At 36.2% G+C, this 15,579-nt stretch overlaps 1 protein-coding gene across 1 annotated transcript in view; it reads left to right on the forward strand.

The window, feature by feature from the left end:
• The window catches only part of SP3 (Sp3 transcription factor), a 58,195-nt gene that overhangs the window by 33,216 nt on the left and 9,400 nt on the right, over positions 1–15,579 (forward strand). Inside the window, exon 5 of the mRNA XM_027557385.1 lies at positions 15,247–15,439. Coding sequence (XP_027413186.1) covers positions 15,247–15,439 — 193 coding nt within the window. The remainder of the gene's footprint in view (positions 1–15,246; positions 15,440–15,579) is intronic.

Raw genomic sequence — 15,579 nt, forward strand, 5'->3', positions numbered from 1 at the left:
ATTTGGAATCAGTGTAGTTTTGGGTTGGTTTGGTTGGTTGCGACTTGGCTTTGTCTTATTATTTTCTCTCAAAAAATCATCTACATTGATTACCAGTTTGAGATATTATCACTTATGCTTTATTTAAATGCTTATTTTCTCCTGAATCACAATAAGAACACCCAACTTCAAAGATTTTAATGGTTATATGAAACCAATCCACATACATACCAGCACACATTTATTCCCTAACCAAAATTTCCTGTTATTTACAGTAGTCCCTCCTTGTGATATTCTCTTGCTTACCATTTTTATCTCATTGGGATACCCTTTAATTCCTAAAACTTCATGTAATCCAGCCAGTACATTGGGCCCTCTGATAGGCTAAAATTCTTCTTTGGATGCTTAAGTGAAGATAAAACAGAGTGTAAGCATTTATTTTTAGAAGAAAGGGGTTTTAGCCTTAGACCTGTGAAAGTAAAGCTTTAAGCTTTGAAATAATGCCTTTGTTTTGGATGAATAAATAGGCAATTGATTGTTCTGTTATAGTGTTAAATGACAGAAGGTTAACTTCTAAAGGTGATAAGGAAGTCTTTTTGAAAAAAGTAGTAAAACTATCTTTAGTCTTGATTAATGTTATATTCCTCTCTTTTATCCACTTTAGAGGAATAAATGTGGCATTTTCTCTTCCATTTAATTTTTCTTCGGCCTTGTTTCAGTGGCAGTAGTCACTTGAAAATAATTGATAAGAGAAGTTAAAGAGGATTTGAAGTACTTTTTAACCAAAATGAAGTCAAAGAAATAGTATTTGAGCTCTAGTCATATCTTTTTGATTGCTTTAACCGAATCTCCAGAAACTCTATTGAGAAAGTTATGTTTAATGGCAAAGAAACTGCATTTGTCCTAGAGCTCTATTTTAACTAGCTAGCTAGCTAGCTAGTAGTAGTAGTTTACTACTTTATTTGCTTTTTGAAGTAGGTGTCTATTGGGAAAAAAGGAAAATTTTAAAGATATAATTCCTTGATGATATAATTTGAAAGTTTTAAATTGTGACTTAAAAATTGGATATGATAGTCATTAGAGCTGTATCTACCTGATATTTCTGGTTTTCTTTCTGGGCACAACCAAGTTGGGTGCAGCTATGTAGCTTGCTTTGGTCAATGAAATATGCCACACTGACTCTTCTCCCAGTCTTGATCCGTAAGTGAGGAAAGCATGCACTACACTCTTGGCTAAACTATGGTGGACATGAATAAAAAATAAGCCTTTGTGTTAAGCCACTGTTTCAGGGGCTGCTTGCTACTGCAGTTTTATTTTGCCCTGCATGGTCTAATATTGGTAGCCACCAGCTCCATGATACTGTTAAGCACTTGAAATGTGGCTAGACTGGTTTGAGATGTGATTAAATGTAAAAATAAAACTGGATTTTAAAGATTTGGTATGAAAAGCATGTAAAATACCTCAATAATTTCTATATTGTTTGCAGATTAAAATGTAATTATTTTGTATATATTGTGTTAAATGAAATACATAAAAATTAATTTCACTGTTTCATTTTGCCTTTTAAATGTGGCTACTGAAAACTTTAAAATTTTATATGTGACTTGAGAGCTATTTCTATTGAACAAAATTCATGTAACCTATCTTGACTTAAAAGCAGAGTTGATATAAGCAGTAGGGGGCTCTAACAAAGCCCCTCAAATGTGGCATTGGTCAAGGACCAGGGCAGCAAGGAAGCGGATACTAGAGGCTGGGAATATGCAGCGTAGGGAAGAAGCATTTGGAAAACTTGTCTGCAATAACTTGGAAGGCTAGTAAAGTATCCAATGCATTTATAGCGTTAGGAGATGAAGTTGGAAAACAAACTGTATTTTTGCTGCTGTTAGCTCCATCTGAAAAGATATAAGAAAGAAATGAGCTGCAACATACAATTAGCTACTTTGTAAGTAGGAAGGAAGAGCGGTAAAGAGACTCCAGAAATTCAGGGAATTGTAGTATTGGAAAAAGCAATTGTTTTTCACTGTCAGTAAGAGATGAAACTGAGACATCTTTTGAGCAGATAATTAAAACTTTTATGGCAATCAAGGTTATGACCATTACTTACTGTTAAAAAGTCTGAATGAATTAAGGTGTTTCAGAGTAGAGGTCTATCTGCTTAAGGGAGTGATGCCTTTCAGTTGGGCTAGGGAAAAGAGACTTTTTTTAAAAGTATGTTTTTTCCCTACTAAAGCCAAGTAGTTCCAAGGCACCCAGAATTAAATAGAAATAGACTCCACATTTGTGTCTTATGGGACACGAAAGAAAAATGTAGAATGTCTTAAAGACATGTCTAGAGAAAAAGTTGTGGTTCTAGACATCAGCACTTGAAAATGGCTAGAATCAAACTGGTAAGGAAGCCTCTAAGTTTTTTTGGAGAGTTGTACAGCCCAAGAAACAAGAGTGGAAAGTATGAAAGAAAGTGTAATTGCACAAGCTGATTGCCGTCCACTAATCTTCTGCCAGCAGACTTAGCTAAAGATGCTCACTCCCTTTGTCTGCTGCACTTGTGGAGGAGGATAGCAGGCAAGGAAAAAAATCTCCTGGAAGGTAGAGCTGAAAGCTGAGAGAACACTGGACAGAGAAGCTCCTTCCAGTGATCAGAGAATCCTCTGCGCCAGAGCAGAGGACACTTACACTACCTGTTCAGCAGGGTTTATGAATTGCTCTGAACTATTGACTATTTTATCTTCTGGACAAGAATATATATATATATATATATATATATATATATATATTTTTTTTTTTTTTTTTATGGTTATGCTTGCCTTTCTCTGTCATTGTATATTGTGTCTGTGGAAGCAGGTAGATAACTTGTTTTAGAAAATAGGTCTCTGTAAAGAAGGGCCATACTTGGACCCAGGAGCTTTGAGTTTGATACTGTTAACTACGTGGGATTTAACTAAAGGGACAAATGTATCCAAATGTGGGAGGGAAAGTAAATTGAATATTTGACCAGCATGGGGACTCGGGAGTCACGATTCTTCAGTAAATCCATCACTTCTTTCTAAGCACATGATAGGATTGCCGTTTCATGTCATTTTTAAAATCAGCATAGCCATCCGACTTAACTGTGGCCGTAAAATATGAGCGGGATGATTTACCACATTACCTTCTACCTTCTTGGCAAGACAGTCTTAGAAGCATGTGTCAAGTAGAGTCCTGAGGGACTGTGATAAGCAGATTTTTTCCCCCTGCCAGCCAGAGTTGGACATGTAAAATTAATGGGAACACACAAACTTTTGTTGTGTCAAGCCACTGAGATTTTTGGATTGTTTGTTAACTGTAGCACCATCTCACTAATTCTTATTGATGTATTATGTTATAATTTTAGTCATAGTAGGTGCTCAGTAAATGGTGAATACACTAAATTTTGAGGGCATAAGAAAATGAACCAATTTTAAAACTGCCAAGATACAGCTTTTTGGCTTGTATTTCTTATAAAGCCAAGCCCACCCATGGACTCTTTCATGTGTAACATGGCAAAGAGATTATATTGTGTATTGTAGAAGACACAGGAAAAATTAAGAGAACAGTGAAACTTGTAACATTTTAATTAGAAATAATTGTTAAAACTAGAAATAATTGTTGAACTATATATGGTTTACTGGGTCTACGGTCCCCAACCTTTTTGGCACCAGGGACCAGTTTTGTGGAAGACAATTTTTGCATGGACTTGGAATGAGGTGTTGGTTTCAAGATTATTCAAATGCATCACATTTATTGTGCACTGTATTTCTATTATTACATTGTGGTAATTTGGTAATGCCAGCAGTGGGGAGTGGCTACACATGCAAATGAGGCTTTGCTCCTGCTGTGCGGCCCGGTTGCTTGCGAGCAGGCCACAGACTAGTTGCTGGTCCGTGACCCGGTCTAAAGCACTGTTTCCTGTTTCTGGTGGCAGCAACTAAAGTTAAGATTGTTGAATCTGTAGAAAGTATAGTGAATAAACCTTAGGAAGAAAGTAATATGCATTTTAAACACAGGGTTGAGGAAATCAATTGAGGGCATCTTTTTGTTTAAAGGCAATATTTTTTTAAATGAGGTGGTAGGGAAAAAACCCCAAACAACTGTTTTTTCTAACGCTAATGTCAGTGGCAGCAACATCAGTTTTAGTTCAGTGCTAGAGTAGAACCTTTCCTCATGAAGCCTTAGGTAGAACTCCAGTGTATAAAACTGACCTTATGGGGTTGCTCTGATTTATATAAGGGCCTGAGGCTTACACATGGTCATCTTTCTGCTGACATTTATAGTATCCTTTAAGGAACTATAATTAGAAAATCCCTATTCTGGAGCATGTATCGCTGCTGTGGCCATCTTCATTTTGGGGGATTTGGGTTTCTTAGGAAAAGCCTTAAGTTTTTTCTTTAGGCATAATATATTTTATATATAGTTTTAACAATTCTGACAAATTTCCCAGTTTAAAACTGGCTTGAAAGATACACATTAGAATGGGCAATGAATGTGTGGCCTGGGACATAGAGGATTGGAAGAGTTAGGAAGAAGGCAAAAAACCAAACCAAAACAAAACCCACAAGTAGATAGAATAAATAATAATAGTAAAAACAGAATTCTGTATGTCTTTAATACAAAGTTAATACCATAAATTATTTTTAATAATGAATTTGAGTCATCAACTTCCTGCTAAAGAAAGTAGGTAAATGTATAATTAAGTCTGGAGAGATTTCCATTCAAAATACGGTGACCTGTAGTTTATCTGGTAAATTACCATCCTAAACAACTCATGCTCTGCAGATTTTGAATTTTAGAAGTTTTCTATGTGTTTTTTGTGATAAATAATTAAAACATTGAAGTAGATCACACTCTTCCAATGTTTACTTTTTTAAGGACTTTTTGATAATTAAAACTTAGGAGAGACCCCCCCCCCAGTTGTTTAAATTTAAGAAAATGAGCATATAGTAATATGCTATATGCCATTGCCTTTGTTATTTCAACAAATTATGATAAAAATATATAGTATCTATCTTGTCAGTTATTTTTTGAAAGAATATTTTAAGAGATGACTGCAAACACTTGTGTGTGTGTGTGTGTGAGGTGGCCATGTTGCATGGCTTGCAGGCTCTTAAGTTCCCTAGTCAGGGAGTGAACCCAGCCCCACTCCCGCTCCGGCAGTGAAAGGGCCAAGTCCTAACCACTGGACCACCAGGGAATTCTGAGTGCAAACCAATTTGGAAGAGAATTTACTTGCTGTGTGAAATTAGAATGGATTAGTGGTAGAATTAATGTAGTGCTATCTTTTACACCCTCGGTGAGTAACATAAAGAATATATATGTGATCATGGGAGAAGATATGTTTAATATTTACTGGAAGGATGATACGAAAACTGAAGAGTCTTAAGATTGTGAGGGGTGAGGTAACAAAAAATCATATGTAACTTACTGCTGTTTTTGTATATTTTCCTTCTTAGTCTTACTAAAGAAGACCTAAAAAAAAGACAAAAAAACCCCAGTGTATTTAGTCCTGAATTGCTTAGACTAAGAAGATGTTTTGCTTATTCCAGTGACTGTTAGGTGATTGAGAGGTAAACTACTATAGAGATCCAGTTTATATTATGATCATGGTTAGTTTTGAATGAAGAACAAAAATTACATCTTACAGTTTAGGTACTAATATTACTCATAACATGTAACTTCTGATCATCATCTTGTCTCTAAAAATTGAATCTCCTTTTAAGATGAATGTTTGGTACTATAAGGATTTGAATAGTGACAGTTGTAAGACCTCTTGTAACAGATTACTTACCGTTTTTTAGATGGCAGTCAGGGCTTTATTGGGAGCTCTCTTTTGGGTATTATTTTAACCTAGGGGAGTGGTGGAGGAAAACACCTTTTTCTTTTTTAAGAAACTTTGGAATAGCTTTAAAGTAGTCTTTTTCAATCTGAAATTAGAGAGGAAAACTAGTCTCTTCAGCTTAATGGAGGAAGGGATGAGCCTTAGCAAAGAATACTGCCTGCAGTAACATTGATGTGTGTCCTTCATAGTTAACTTGAACTTATTTGTGACATTGAAAATTTTATCTGTAAGATTCCTAAAATAGGTAATCTGTGGGACTGGGACTCAACAAGGGAAATTTCCCCAGATTTAAAAAATTGTTAGTAAAAACCACATAACATTAAATTTCTTATTTTCACTGTTTTAGGTTTACAGTTCAGTAGTGTTAACTATATTCACACTAGTGTACAGCAGTCTGTAGACCTTTCCACCTTGTGAAACTGAAGGAGTACCCATTCCCCGTCTTTCTCTCGCCTTTGCTGTTTAGTCGCCCAGTCGTATCTGACTCTTTTGCAACCACATGGACTGTAACCTGCCATGGTCTGTGATTCTAGCCTTTGGCAACCACCGTTCTGTATTCTATTTCTGAGATTTTGTATATTTCTGATACTTCATATTAGTAGACTCATACAGCATTCGATCCTTTGGTGACTAGCTTGTTTCACTTAGTATAATGTTCTCAAGATTCATCCATGTTGTAGCACATGACAAGATTTCCTTTTTTAAGGCTGCACAATATTTCTTTGTATGTATATACATTTTCTTTATCAGTAGACTTTTAAAAGTCACTAGTTTAATTTGAACAAGCTAAATTAAAACTACATATTCAAATGTAAAGAGGCTAGACTACTGTTCCTGGACATTAGCCCTGGGAGGGAACGGATTTTTAGCGATACTTGCAGTATGTTTTCCTTAAATTTATTTTTGGCCGTGCTGTATCTTCATTGCTGTGTGCAGGTTTTCTCTAGTTGAGGCGAGTGGGGTTTCCTCTAGTGGTGCACAGCCTTTTCATTGCAGTGGCTTTTCTTGTATATCACCAGCTTCAGTAGTTGTGCAAGGGTTTAGTTGCCCCTCAGTGAGTAGAATCTTCCTGGACCAGGGATCAAACTCGTGTCCCCTGCATTGGCGGGTGGATTCTTAAACACAACCACTAGGGGAGTCCCTGAGATGTGGTTTTGCATAATTCTTTGTCTTTTATCCCGGCTTCAGCTGTGTGACTTAAGGGAAACTAGTAAACTCTTTGTTTTCTCATAGATAGGAGGGAAAAAGTACAGCTAAAACCTTAGGGTAGTTGGGAGTATGAAGTAAGTTAATGTATATTAAGTATTTGTAATAGTGTTCAACAAATAGTAAACCTTACATTTTATCACTTGGTAGAGTAGAACACTGTTTCTTTAACAGTAACATATATTTAGTTCAGTTCAGTCGCTCAGTTGTGTCCGACTCTTTGCAGCCCCGTGAATCGCAGCACGCCAGGCCTCCCTGTCCATCACCAACTCCCGGAGTTCACTCAGACTCACGTCCATTGAGTCAGTGATGCCATCCAGCCATCTCATCCTCTGTCGTCCCCTTCTTCTCCTGCCCCCAATTCTCCCAGCATCAGAGTCTTTTCCAATGAGTCAACTCTTCGCATGAGGTGGCCAGAGTACTGGAGTTTCAGCTTTAGCATCATTCCTTCCAAAGAAATCCCAGGGCTTATCTCTTTCAGGATGGACTGGTTGGATAGTACTGCAGATTAAATAAATATTTCACTGTTTACAGTGTATTAATTGCAGGTCATAGGTTTTCTTCTCATGTATTTGTGGTATGTCTGTAACATGAGGTCTTCTATAAGGCATATTTGAAAATCGGTCATTTCTAGTTATGTCTATGTGTGTGTATCTTATAAAAGCTTTTGTTTAGATTTACTAAGAAGAATAATTTATTAGTGAATAATCTTTAGTTGGGTAGAAAAGCTTTGAAAATAATTTGGGAAAAGACTGTAAATAATAGAAGGTTGGATTTGAAAAAGATTAATAGAGATTAAAGATTAAATTTGAGGGGAAGGGAGCAGTCATAGAAGAGTAATTATCCAAAGCTAAGAATATAGGGTTTATGGGAAAGAGATGGTTTCATGTTAAAGCAGAGATTTCATATACATACATATATATATATATATATATATATATAGTTTATGTTTAGTAAAGAAATAAAATTTGGTTTTAAAACTTCCCACTAAAGTGTTAATTCTTTTGATCAGATTAGATCAGTTATATTTTCAGGAATCCATGTCTATAGTTTAGAACTATCCCCTTGAAAGAAAAACTAGAAAAAGACATGGTAGCCCTGAAATGTTCATAGAAATTTAAATAATTATGAATGTGAAAATCTAATTAAATAATATATGAGATCTTATAGGATTATCCTGTAATTCTGTTTAGGTGATTTTTATAGCAGGTGAAACTGATTAAAGAGAAAACATAAATAAATTTTTAGAATCAAATGAAGTAATTTCATCAGTACTTTAAAAATTGAAGGCAGAGAACATGAAAGCCTTTGATAAGAACAACAAAGTCCTAATGATAGCCTATTGATAAAGGAGAATGTCTCATTTTATCAACAGTACTGTAATTCATATTTATCTAGTGTTAGTTATTTAAATTAAATATGCATGTTTCAGACTTGATAAACCAGCAAAGAACTTACTGTAAATATTCTGTTAGCTCTATTGACAAATAATTAGCAAATAGTCTTCAGAAGAAGCATTTAGTATTTCTTCTGGTAGTATTTTTATTAGAAATCTAGACATGCCCTGAGTTATTAATACTTAACTAATATTGATTATACAGCCTGTATTTTTTCTTTATTTAAAAGTGTACTAATGACATGTTAAAATATGTCTTCCTATAATTTTGTGTTTGTCCATTGACTATACAAGAAAATTGGTCCTTTCTTTGTAACCATACTCTGTGTGTGTGTGTGTGTGTGTGTGTGTGTGTGTGTGTGTGTGTCATCATTTGATGTCCCTGTTTCTTTTTCTTTTCCTTCAGCTCTTACTGAGGAGTGCAGGAAATTGGAAAAAATATTTTTGTCAATGTTTTTTATTTCTGGCTGCAGTTGGTCTTTGTTGCTGCTCGTGGGCTTTCTCTAGTTCTGTGTAGAGTGGGGGCTACTCTGTTTGCAGTGTTGCTGTCCGCAGCAGCTCTTCTTGCGGAGCATGGGCCCTAGAGAGTGTGGGCTTCAGTAGTCGTGGCTTGTGGGCTCAGGGCGCAGGCTCAGTAGTTGGTGGCGCAAGGGGTTACTTGTCCCTTGTGTGGGATCTTCCCAAACTAGAGATCAAACCAGTGTCCTTTGCATTGCAAGATGGATTCTTAACCCCTGGACCACTGGGGACACCCTGGAAATTCTTTTTCATTTATATATTTCTTGTACAAACTTGTTTTATTTGGGTAGACTTTGAAAACAGCTGTATCTATGGGACAGAGCTATAGTTGAAACTATAAACTGACAGTAGTCTGTCATATATCAGGCCAGATGAAGAGGAAATTTAAGCATTTTGAGGTAGAAAATATTAATAGGCACAATAAAAAAACCAGTGCTGTTAAGTTTATGAAGTTCTTAAATGTATACGCAAATGTCCTTGAGAACTTATGATTATGTTGTTCTTGAAAAGATTTCTTCACATGGCTTTTGGTCATCAGTTTCCTCCTGTCTCACTGTTCTTTTTTTTTTTTTTTAATCTCCTCTGTACAATTTAGTGCCCCAGGGTTTCTTAACTGTATACACTCCATTCTAGGTGACTCTAAGTAACCAGCTATTTATGTTGATGATACCCAAATTTTTATGGACCATAGTTCTGTTTGAACTCCAGATCTGTTAGCTGCCTAATCAACATCATTTGAGTATTTCATAGGTACCTCAAAACTTTCATATCCGAAAACGGACCCCCGAGGGGCACCTCTTTGCCGTAGTTTCTCTATCTCTGCTGCTGCTGTTTAGTTGCTTCAGTCTGTCTGACTCTCTGGGGCCCTGTGGACTGTAGCCCGCCAGGCTCCTCTGTTCATGGGGATTCTTTAGACAAGAATACTGGAGTGAGTGAGTTTCCATGCCCTCCTCCAGGGGAACTTCCCAATCCAGGGGTCGAACCCACATCTTGTGCGTCTCCTGCATTGGCAGGCAGGCTCTTTACCACTGGTGCCACGTGGGAAGCCCTTTTTCTACCTCTTTTCTGTTTCAGTTAATGGCAACTCCATCTTTCTAGTTGCACAGGGCTAAAACCTTGGAGTTGTACTTAACTCCTTCTTCTCACACCTCACATAAAATTGTTACCAAATCTGTTCACAAATATCTTTGACTCTGCCTCCGAATTATTTCCTGACTCTGACCAATCCTTACTACTTCCTCGTTAACTAGTCTTAGGCCACTCTATCACCCCTCTTACTCTCAGTGGCTTTACTCACTGAATAAAATGTAAGCTTTTAGTGCCCTACAAGGTAATACACAATGTAGAACATCATATATAATGGTATCCCACACTTATCTCAGCTGTCTTATCACTTACTACTCTTCCTTCATATTCATTTCATATCTAGACACACAGGCCTCCTTGTATTTCTCTGAACACGACAAACATACATCCATCTTGCTCTTCCTTTTACCTGGAATTCTTGCCCCCACCTTCTTGCTCTTTGTCTTCCTTCAGGGTCTGGTGTTACTGTATTAGCAAAGCCTTTTCTGGCCAGTCTATTTGAAACATGTACTTCATTCCTTTGGCTTTTTGTCTGTCCCTACTCTACTTTTTTACCATAACAATTCACCACCACACAAAGCACTATGTATATTTGATCCTTGGACATGGGTTTGAACTGCTCAAGTCCATTTATACACAGTTTTTTTCAGTAGTAAATACAACAATACTACACGATCTGCATTCGTAGATTCCTCGGATGTGTGTAGCAGGACAGTGAGTTACACCCGTGCATTGTTCAGGAGTAGCCATACTAACTTGTTTATTTGTCCTGTTGTCTCCCACTAAAAAGTAAACTTGATAGAGGCATGAGCTTAACTCTTGTTAACTTTTATCCTTGAAACCTAGAACAGTGACTGGCATATTGTAATCACTCACATACTTGTAGAGTGAATAACTTTATATTCTAAACTTCAAATTAAGGACTTAATTTTTGGAGCACAGTCGTCTTAAGGTTTTTTTGTTTATAAATCCCAGTGGTAGGAGAAGGGATCATTGGTTATTTAGGAACTAGAGTTGAAACCACAACAAACATTGATTGACTGTCTTTAAGACTCCCTAAGTAATCTCCTGTAGGTTACTTTAAGTTTTTGTATTTAGAATCTTTCAAAGTATAGTATACATTCAGAAAAATGTACAAATCATATGTGTATAACTTGATGAATTTTTATAAAATGAATACATAGGAGAAATTACCACCTGGATCAAGAAATAAGATATTGCCAGCAATTCAGCAGTCTCCCAGTGCCCAGTCATTACTCGTTGTAAAGGTAGGCAGTCACAGTGCAGTAGTATTTCCTGTTGCTTTGAGCTTTGTGAGCTTTATTTAAATGGCATATCTGTCTATAGATACAGGCATTGTATGTAAGAGTGTGTGTGTTTGTCTTCTTCTATTTAAAATTACATGTTGGTGATGTTCCTGTTGCATGTAAGTTCATTTTCATTGTTTTAACATATTCACTGTATGAATGAATATATCATGATTTTTTTTTTCCCTATTCCAACACTAACATGTATGAGTTATTTCCAGTTAAGGGTGAATTTCTGTACTTTTAGTGTCATGTGTATACACATTTCTGTTGGAGTAAAATTGCACGGGTTGTAGGGTATACATAGGTTCAACTTCAAGAGATATGGTCAGAAGATTTCCAAAGTCGTCTTACGGATTTACACATCCACCTGCAGTGTGGGAGTTGCTCTTGCTGTACTACTTTGCTAACAGTTGGCCTGGTCTGTTTTAAAAAATTTTAGTCATCTTGGTGGATGTGTGTTTCACTGTGATTTAAATTTTTCTGGTGTCTAATAATGTTGAATACCTTTTCATACTTCTGTGGCCCATTTTGATGGGTATTACTTACCCTTCTCTTGAGCTTTATAAACAGTAGATTTCTAAGAGTAACTGGATACCATGTGGGGCTCTAATAACAGCATGGTAAAAAATATTTTCCTATTATCTATACTAGGATACTGAGGAAAATACAAACTTGACTGCCAAGTACTAAAGATTTAGTTTGAAGGTTTGTCTGTCTTAAATTAATAATGCAGGTTGGCAAAGGGGTTATTTAGAATTAGTTAAATTTATGATTAATATTCTAAAATATCCCAGTGTGTGTATGATCAAGTAAAATGAAAAAATTGGGTATAACACCTGTTGGGCAGTTTAACTTATTGTCTTTAGTGAGCACTAAGTGGTCCTGTCCATATGAAGTGACTTTTCTTTTTTTCACTAAGTGATGCTAGAAAATTAAGTATCCATTTGGGATAAAATGAACAATTTAAAATCTTATCTATATGTGTTATTTATTGGTAGAAGGAGCATAGTGAAGCCAAGGACAGTCTTTCCAGGTAGATTATTAGCTATATTGGAAATTCCTCCTTAAGGAAGGGTTTGTTTATTTAGTCAGATTGCATTTTCTGAGCACTTTTGAGTGAAGCATTATCTAAAGGGATGTGTGAACCAGTAAATAGAATTAATTCTAACATAAGCATGTGTAAAGGAGATGTCATTTGAACTAATCTTGAAGGATAAGTAACGGTTAGTGTTAGTTGCTCAGTCGTTTTTTTTTTATAGGTTCCATTAAGAGAATTAGCAATAGGAGTAGGAATGCCCTCTTAATATTGTTATCCTCTCAGTCGGGTTGTATTTCATTCTTGCCCTATCTCATCAGTTGCTGTATTTGTTCTGTGTATTTTCTTGAAATCTTTCTTCTGTCTCTCTAGACTCCTTTATCTATATTTAGCATTCTGTCCTCCTTTTTCCTTGCTATCTTGTTACAAATAATGTAAAATGAGTAGCTTTAAAACCATCTGAGAGAGAAAAGCAAATGCTGTATATTAACACACACATGTGAAATCTAGAAAGATGGTCCTGATGAACCTCTTTGCAGGGCGTGGAGGCACAGGCATAGAGAACAGACTTGGCGGGCACAGTGGGAGAAGGAGGGGTGGGGCGAAGTGAGAGAGCCAGCACGGAGACGCGTGCTACCCTATGGGTGCGACAGAACGTGTGTACCTTGAGCTGATTCATGTTGATGCATGGCAGAAACCCACACAATATTGTAAAGCAATTATCATCCAATGAAAAATATTAAAAATTCCTCATTTTATGGACTTAAAATTTATCCAACATAGGATACGTGCTATTTGTATGCTGAGACTTTTAATTAACTTGTAAAAAAGCTAATACTATGAAGTGTTTGTGCAAGTATTTAAATGTTTGTCATAATGGTGCAGGTGGACACCTGATTATAGAGTGATCACTACTCATTTATGTTGTGTGTTTGGATGAATTTTATACGTATCTAATTCTTTTATCTTTTCACTAGGGAAATAGAAACCAGTTTCCCCTTAACTTCCAACCATCAAATTCTCTCTGCCTCTGAGGTCTAACACAGTTCATGGCACATAGTAGCTAATTATTTATTGAATGAAAGAATGTGCTTATGTCTTTTCTTCTCTCATGTAATAGAAAAAGAGGTGGCTGTGCTCCCTCAGTTAAACCTGTAAGTGCTATGGATCATCATCCCCTTCTTATTTCTTAGAGACTTCATTTCTGTGTTTTCAGTCTCTCCCTCTGTAGTGGATCTTTCTCATAAACATTTACACATGTTCAAGTCTTTCCTGTCTTCACAAACCAAACAAAACACTTCCCTCCCCAGACTCTCTTCTCTGGTCCCTTCAGCCTATACTGTCATGTTTCTGTCTTCCTCTCAACCCAGGTGTTTTGAAAAACTTACCTATACATGTTATTAAACACTTTTTCGCTTCTTGCCCGTGTTCTTAGTTTCTGTCTTGATGTCTTGATTTTTCTACAGTATCTAATGTTGACCACTTCCTCTTTCCTTTCTTTTAATACAGCACATTTTCCTGGGCAGATTCCTCCTCTTCTGTCTGTTTAAATACCTGCATTCTTCACAGGCTAATTCTGTTCTCATTCTACTCATAGCCTTTGAATTTTCTAACCTACTTCTTTGGATGGACTCCATCTGTGCAGGTCCAACTTTTTTTTTTACTGGTTTGTCTGACAACAGTTCAGACTCCATGACCAGCAACACTGAACTCATTAACTGTCCTTCTTTACCTCCACTTGAACCTTTGCTAGTGTTTACTATTGCAGTGAACGGCACCGCCATCTACCTGGTTGCCCAGGCCAGAGTGCTCTCTCTTCCCATTTCCCTCCTTGATTTTTAGTTGTAGTTATTCTGATAAATTTAAACTATTTGAGGCATTTTTCTTGGTTGTACATTCTAGTTTTCATTAGTATAAATTGGAGATATTAGATAAAGCATATTTTATTCTTCGTGCTACTTTTGGCTCCAGTTATTAATGACTAATACAGATCTAAAATAATTTTCTATTGAGATTTTTAGTTTACATAAATCAAAATGAAAATGGGCAGAAATTTATGTTTTACCAAAGACGATTCTATTCAGTATTCTAAATCATGTATTGTTTTTTAAAAGATACTGTTTTTTTCTGAATTGAAAAAACCTCTTAGCTCACTTAGAAAATGATGTTATTTCATTATTGATATAAAGAAAGATGTTTGGCTATGCTGAGAAAATGATGTAGCCTCCTGCCATATCCACTCTTCGTCACCATTGCATGCTCATTTTGTTTCTCAGTCTGGTTTATAATAAAATTCCTTGAAAATAAAAAATCTCTCTTACATGGGTACCTCCTTCCACAGTGATACTGTGGTTGTGGCCATTGTGGATGTTTTTGCAAGCATTGACTTTAAAGGTTAGGTTTATGAGTAATAATTTCATAGTACCTACAGGTAGGCCTAATTGCATTCCCATAGTTTCTACAAATGGGTATAATTGATACAGACTGTACGAGAGAGGTTTAAGGCATTAGAATTTGTTCCAGTCTGAGTTGACCGTTAGATATATTGACTATTTGAACAGTTATAATTAAGTTTCAGATTGTTTTATGACTTAGCTTGCTCAAAAAAAAAAATTGGCTTTCTTACTGAATTTTAAAAAACAAGCTCTCATGCTCTCTTTTTGGCTTAATCTCTGATATTTAGAATAAAACAAATTGTTTTAAAAGAATAATCCACAACAAGGAGCAATGATTGTGCTCCACCAACAGATGATTTTTTTACGTATACATAGTATTTACTCATTTTATCTTAGAGAGGCTCAGATCTCTTGCTATCTTTTTGGGCCAGTGGGCTGCTTCTCATCTGTATTTGTTTTTTCTTTAGATATTAGGATCAAGGAAGAAGAACCTGATCCTGAAGAGTGGCAGCTCAGTGGTGATTCTACATTGAATACCAATGATCTAACACACTTAAGAGTACAGGTGGTAGATGAAGAAGGGGACCAACAACACCAAGAAGGAAAAAGACTTCGAAGGGTAGCTTGCACCTGTCCCAACTGTAAAGAAGGTGGTGGGAGGTATGCACACATGCAACATACTTTTTTTTTAGGCTGCTGATATCATCATCCTAATTTTTGAAATGCTGCATGCCCTGTCACCTAATTAAGGGAAATTATTCACTACATGATCATCTTGTGTGTTTGTCTGTATGAGTGTG

The sequence above is a fragment of the Bos indicus x Bos taurus genome, chromosome 2 (assembly GCF_003369695.1).
Source record: "Bos indicus x Bos taurus breed Angus x Brahman F1 hybrid chromosome 2, Bos_hybrid_MaternalHap_v2.0, whole genome shotgun sequence".
Classification (NCBI taxonomy): domain Eukaryota; kingdom Metazoa; phylum Chordata; class Mammalia; order Artiodactyla; family Bovidae; genus Bos; species Bos indicus x Bos taurus.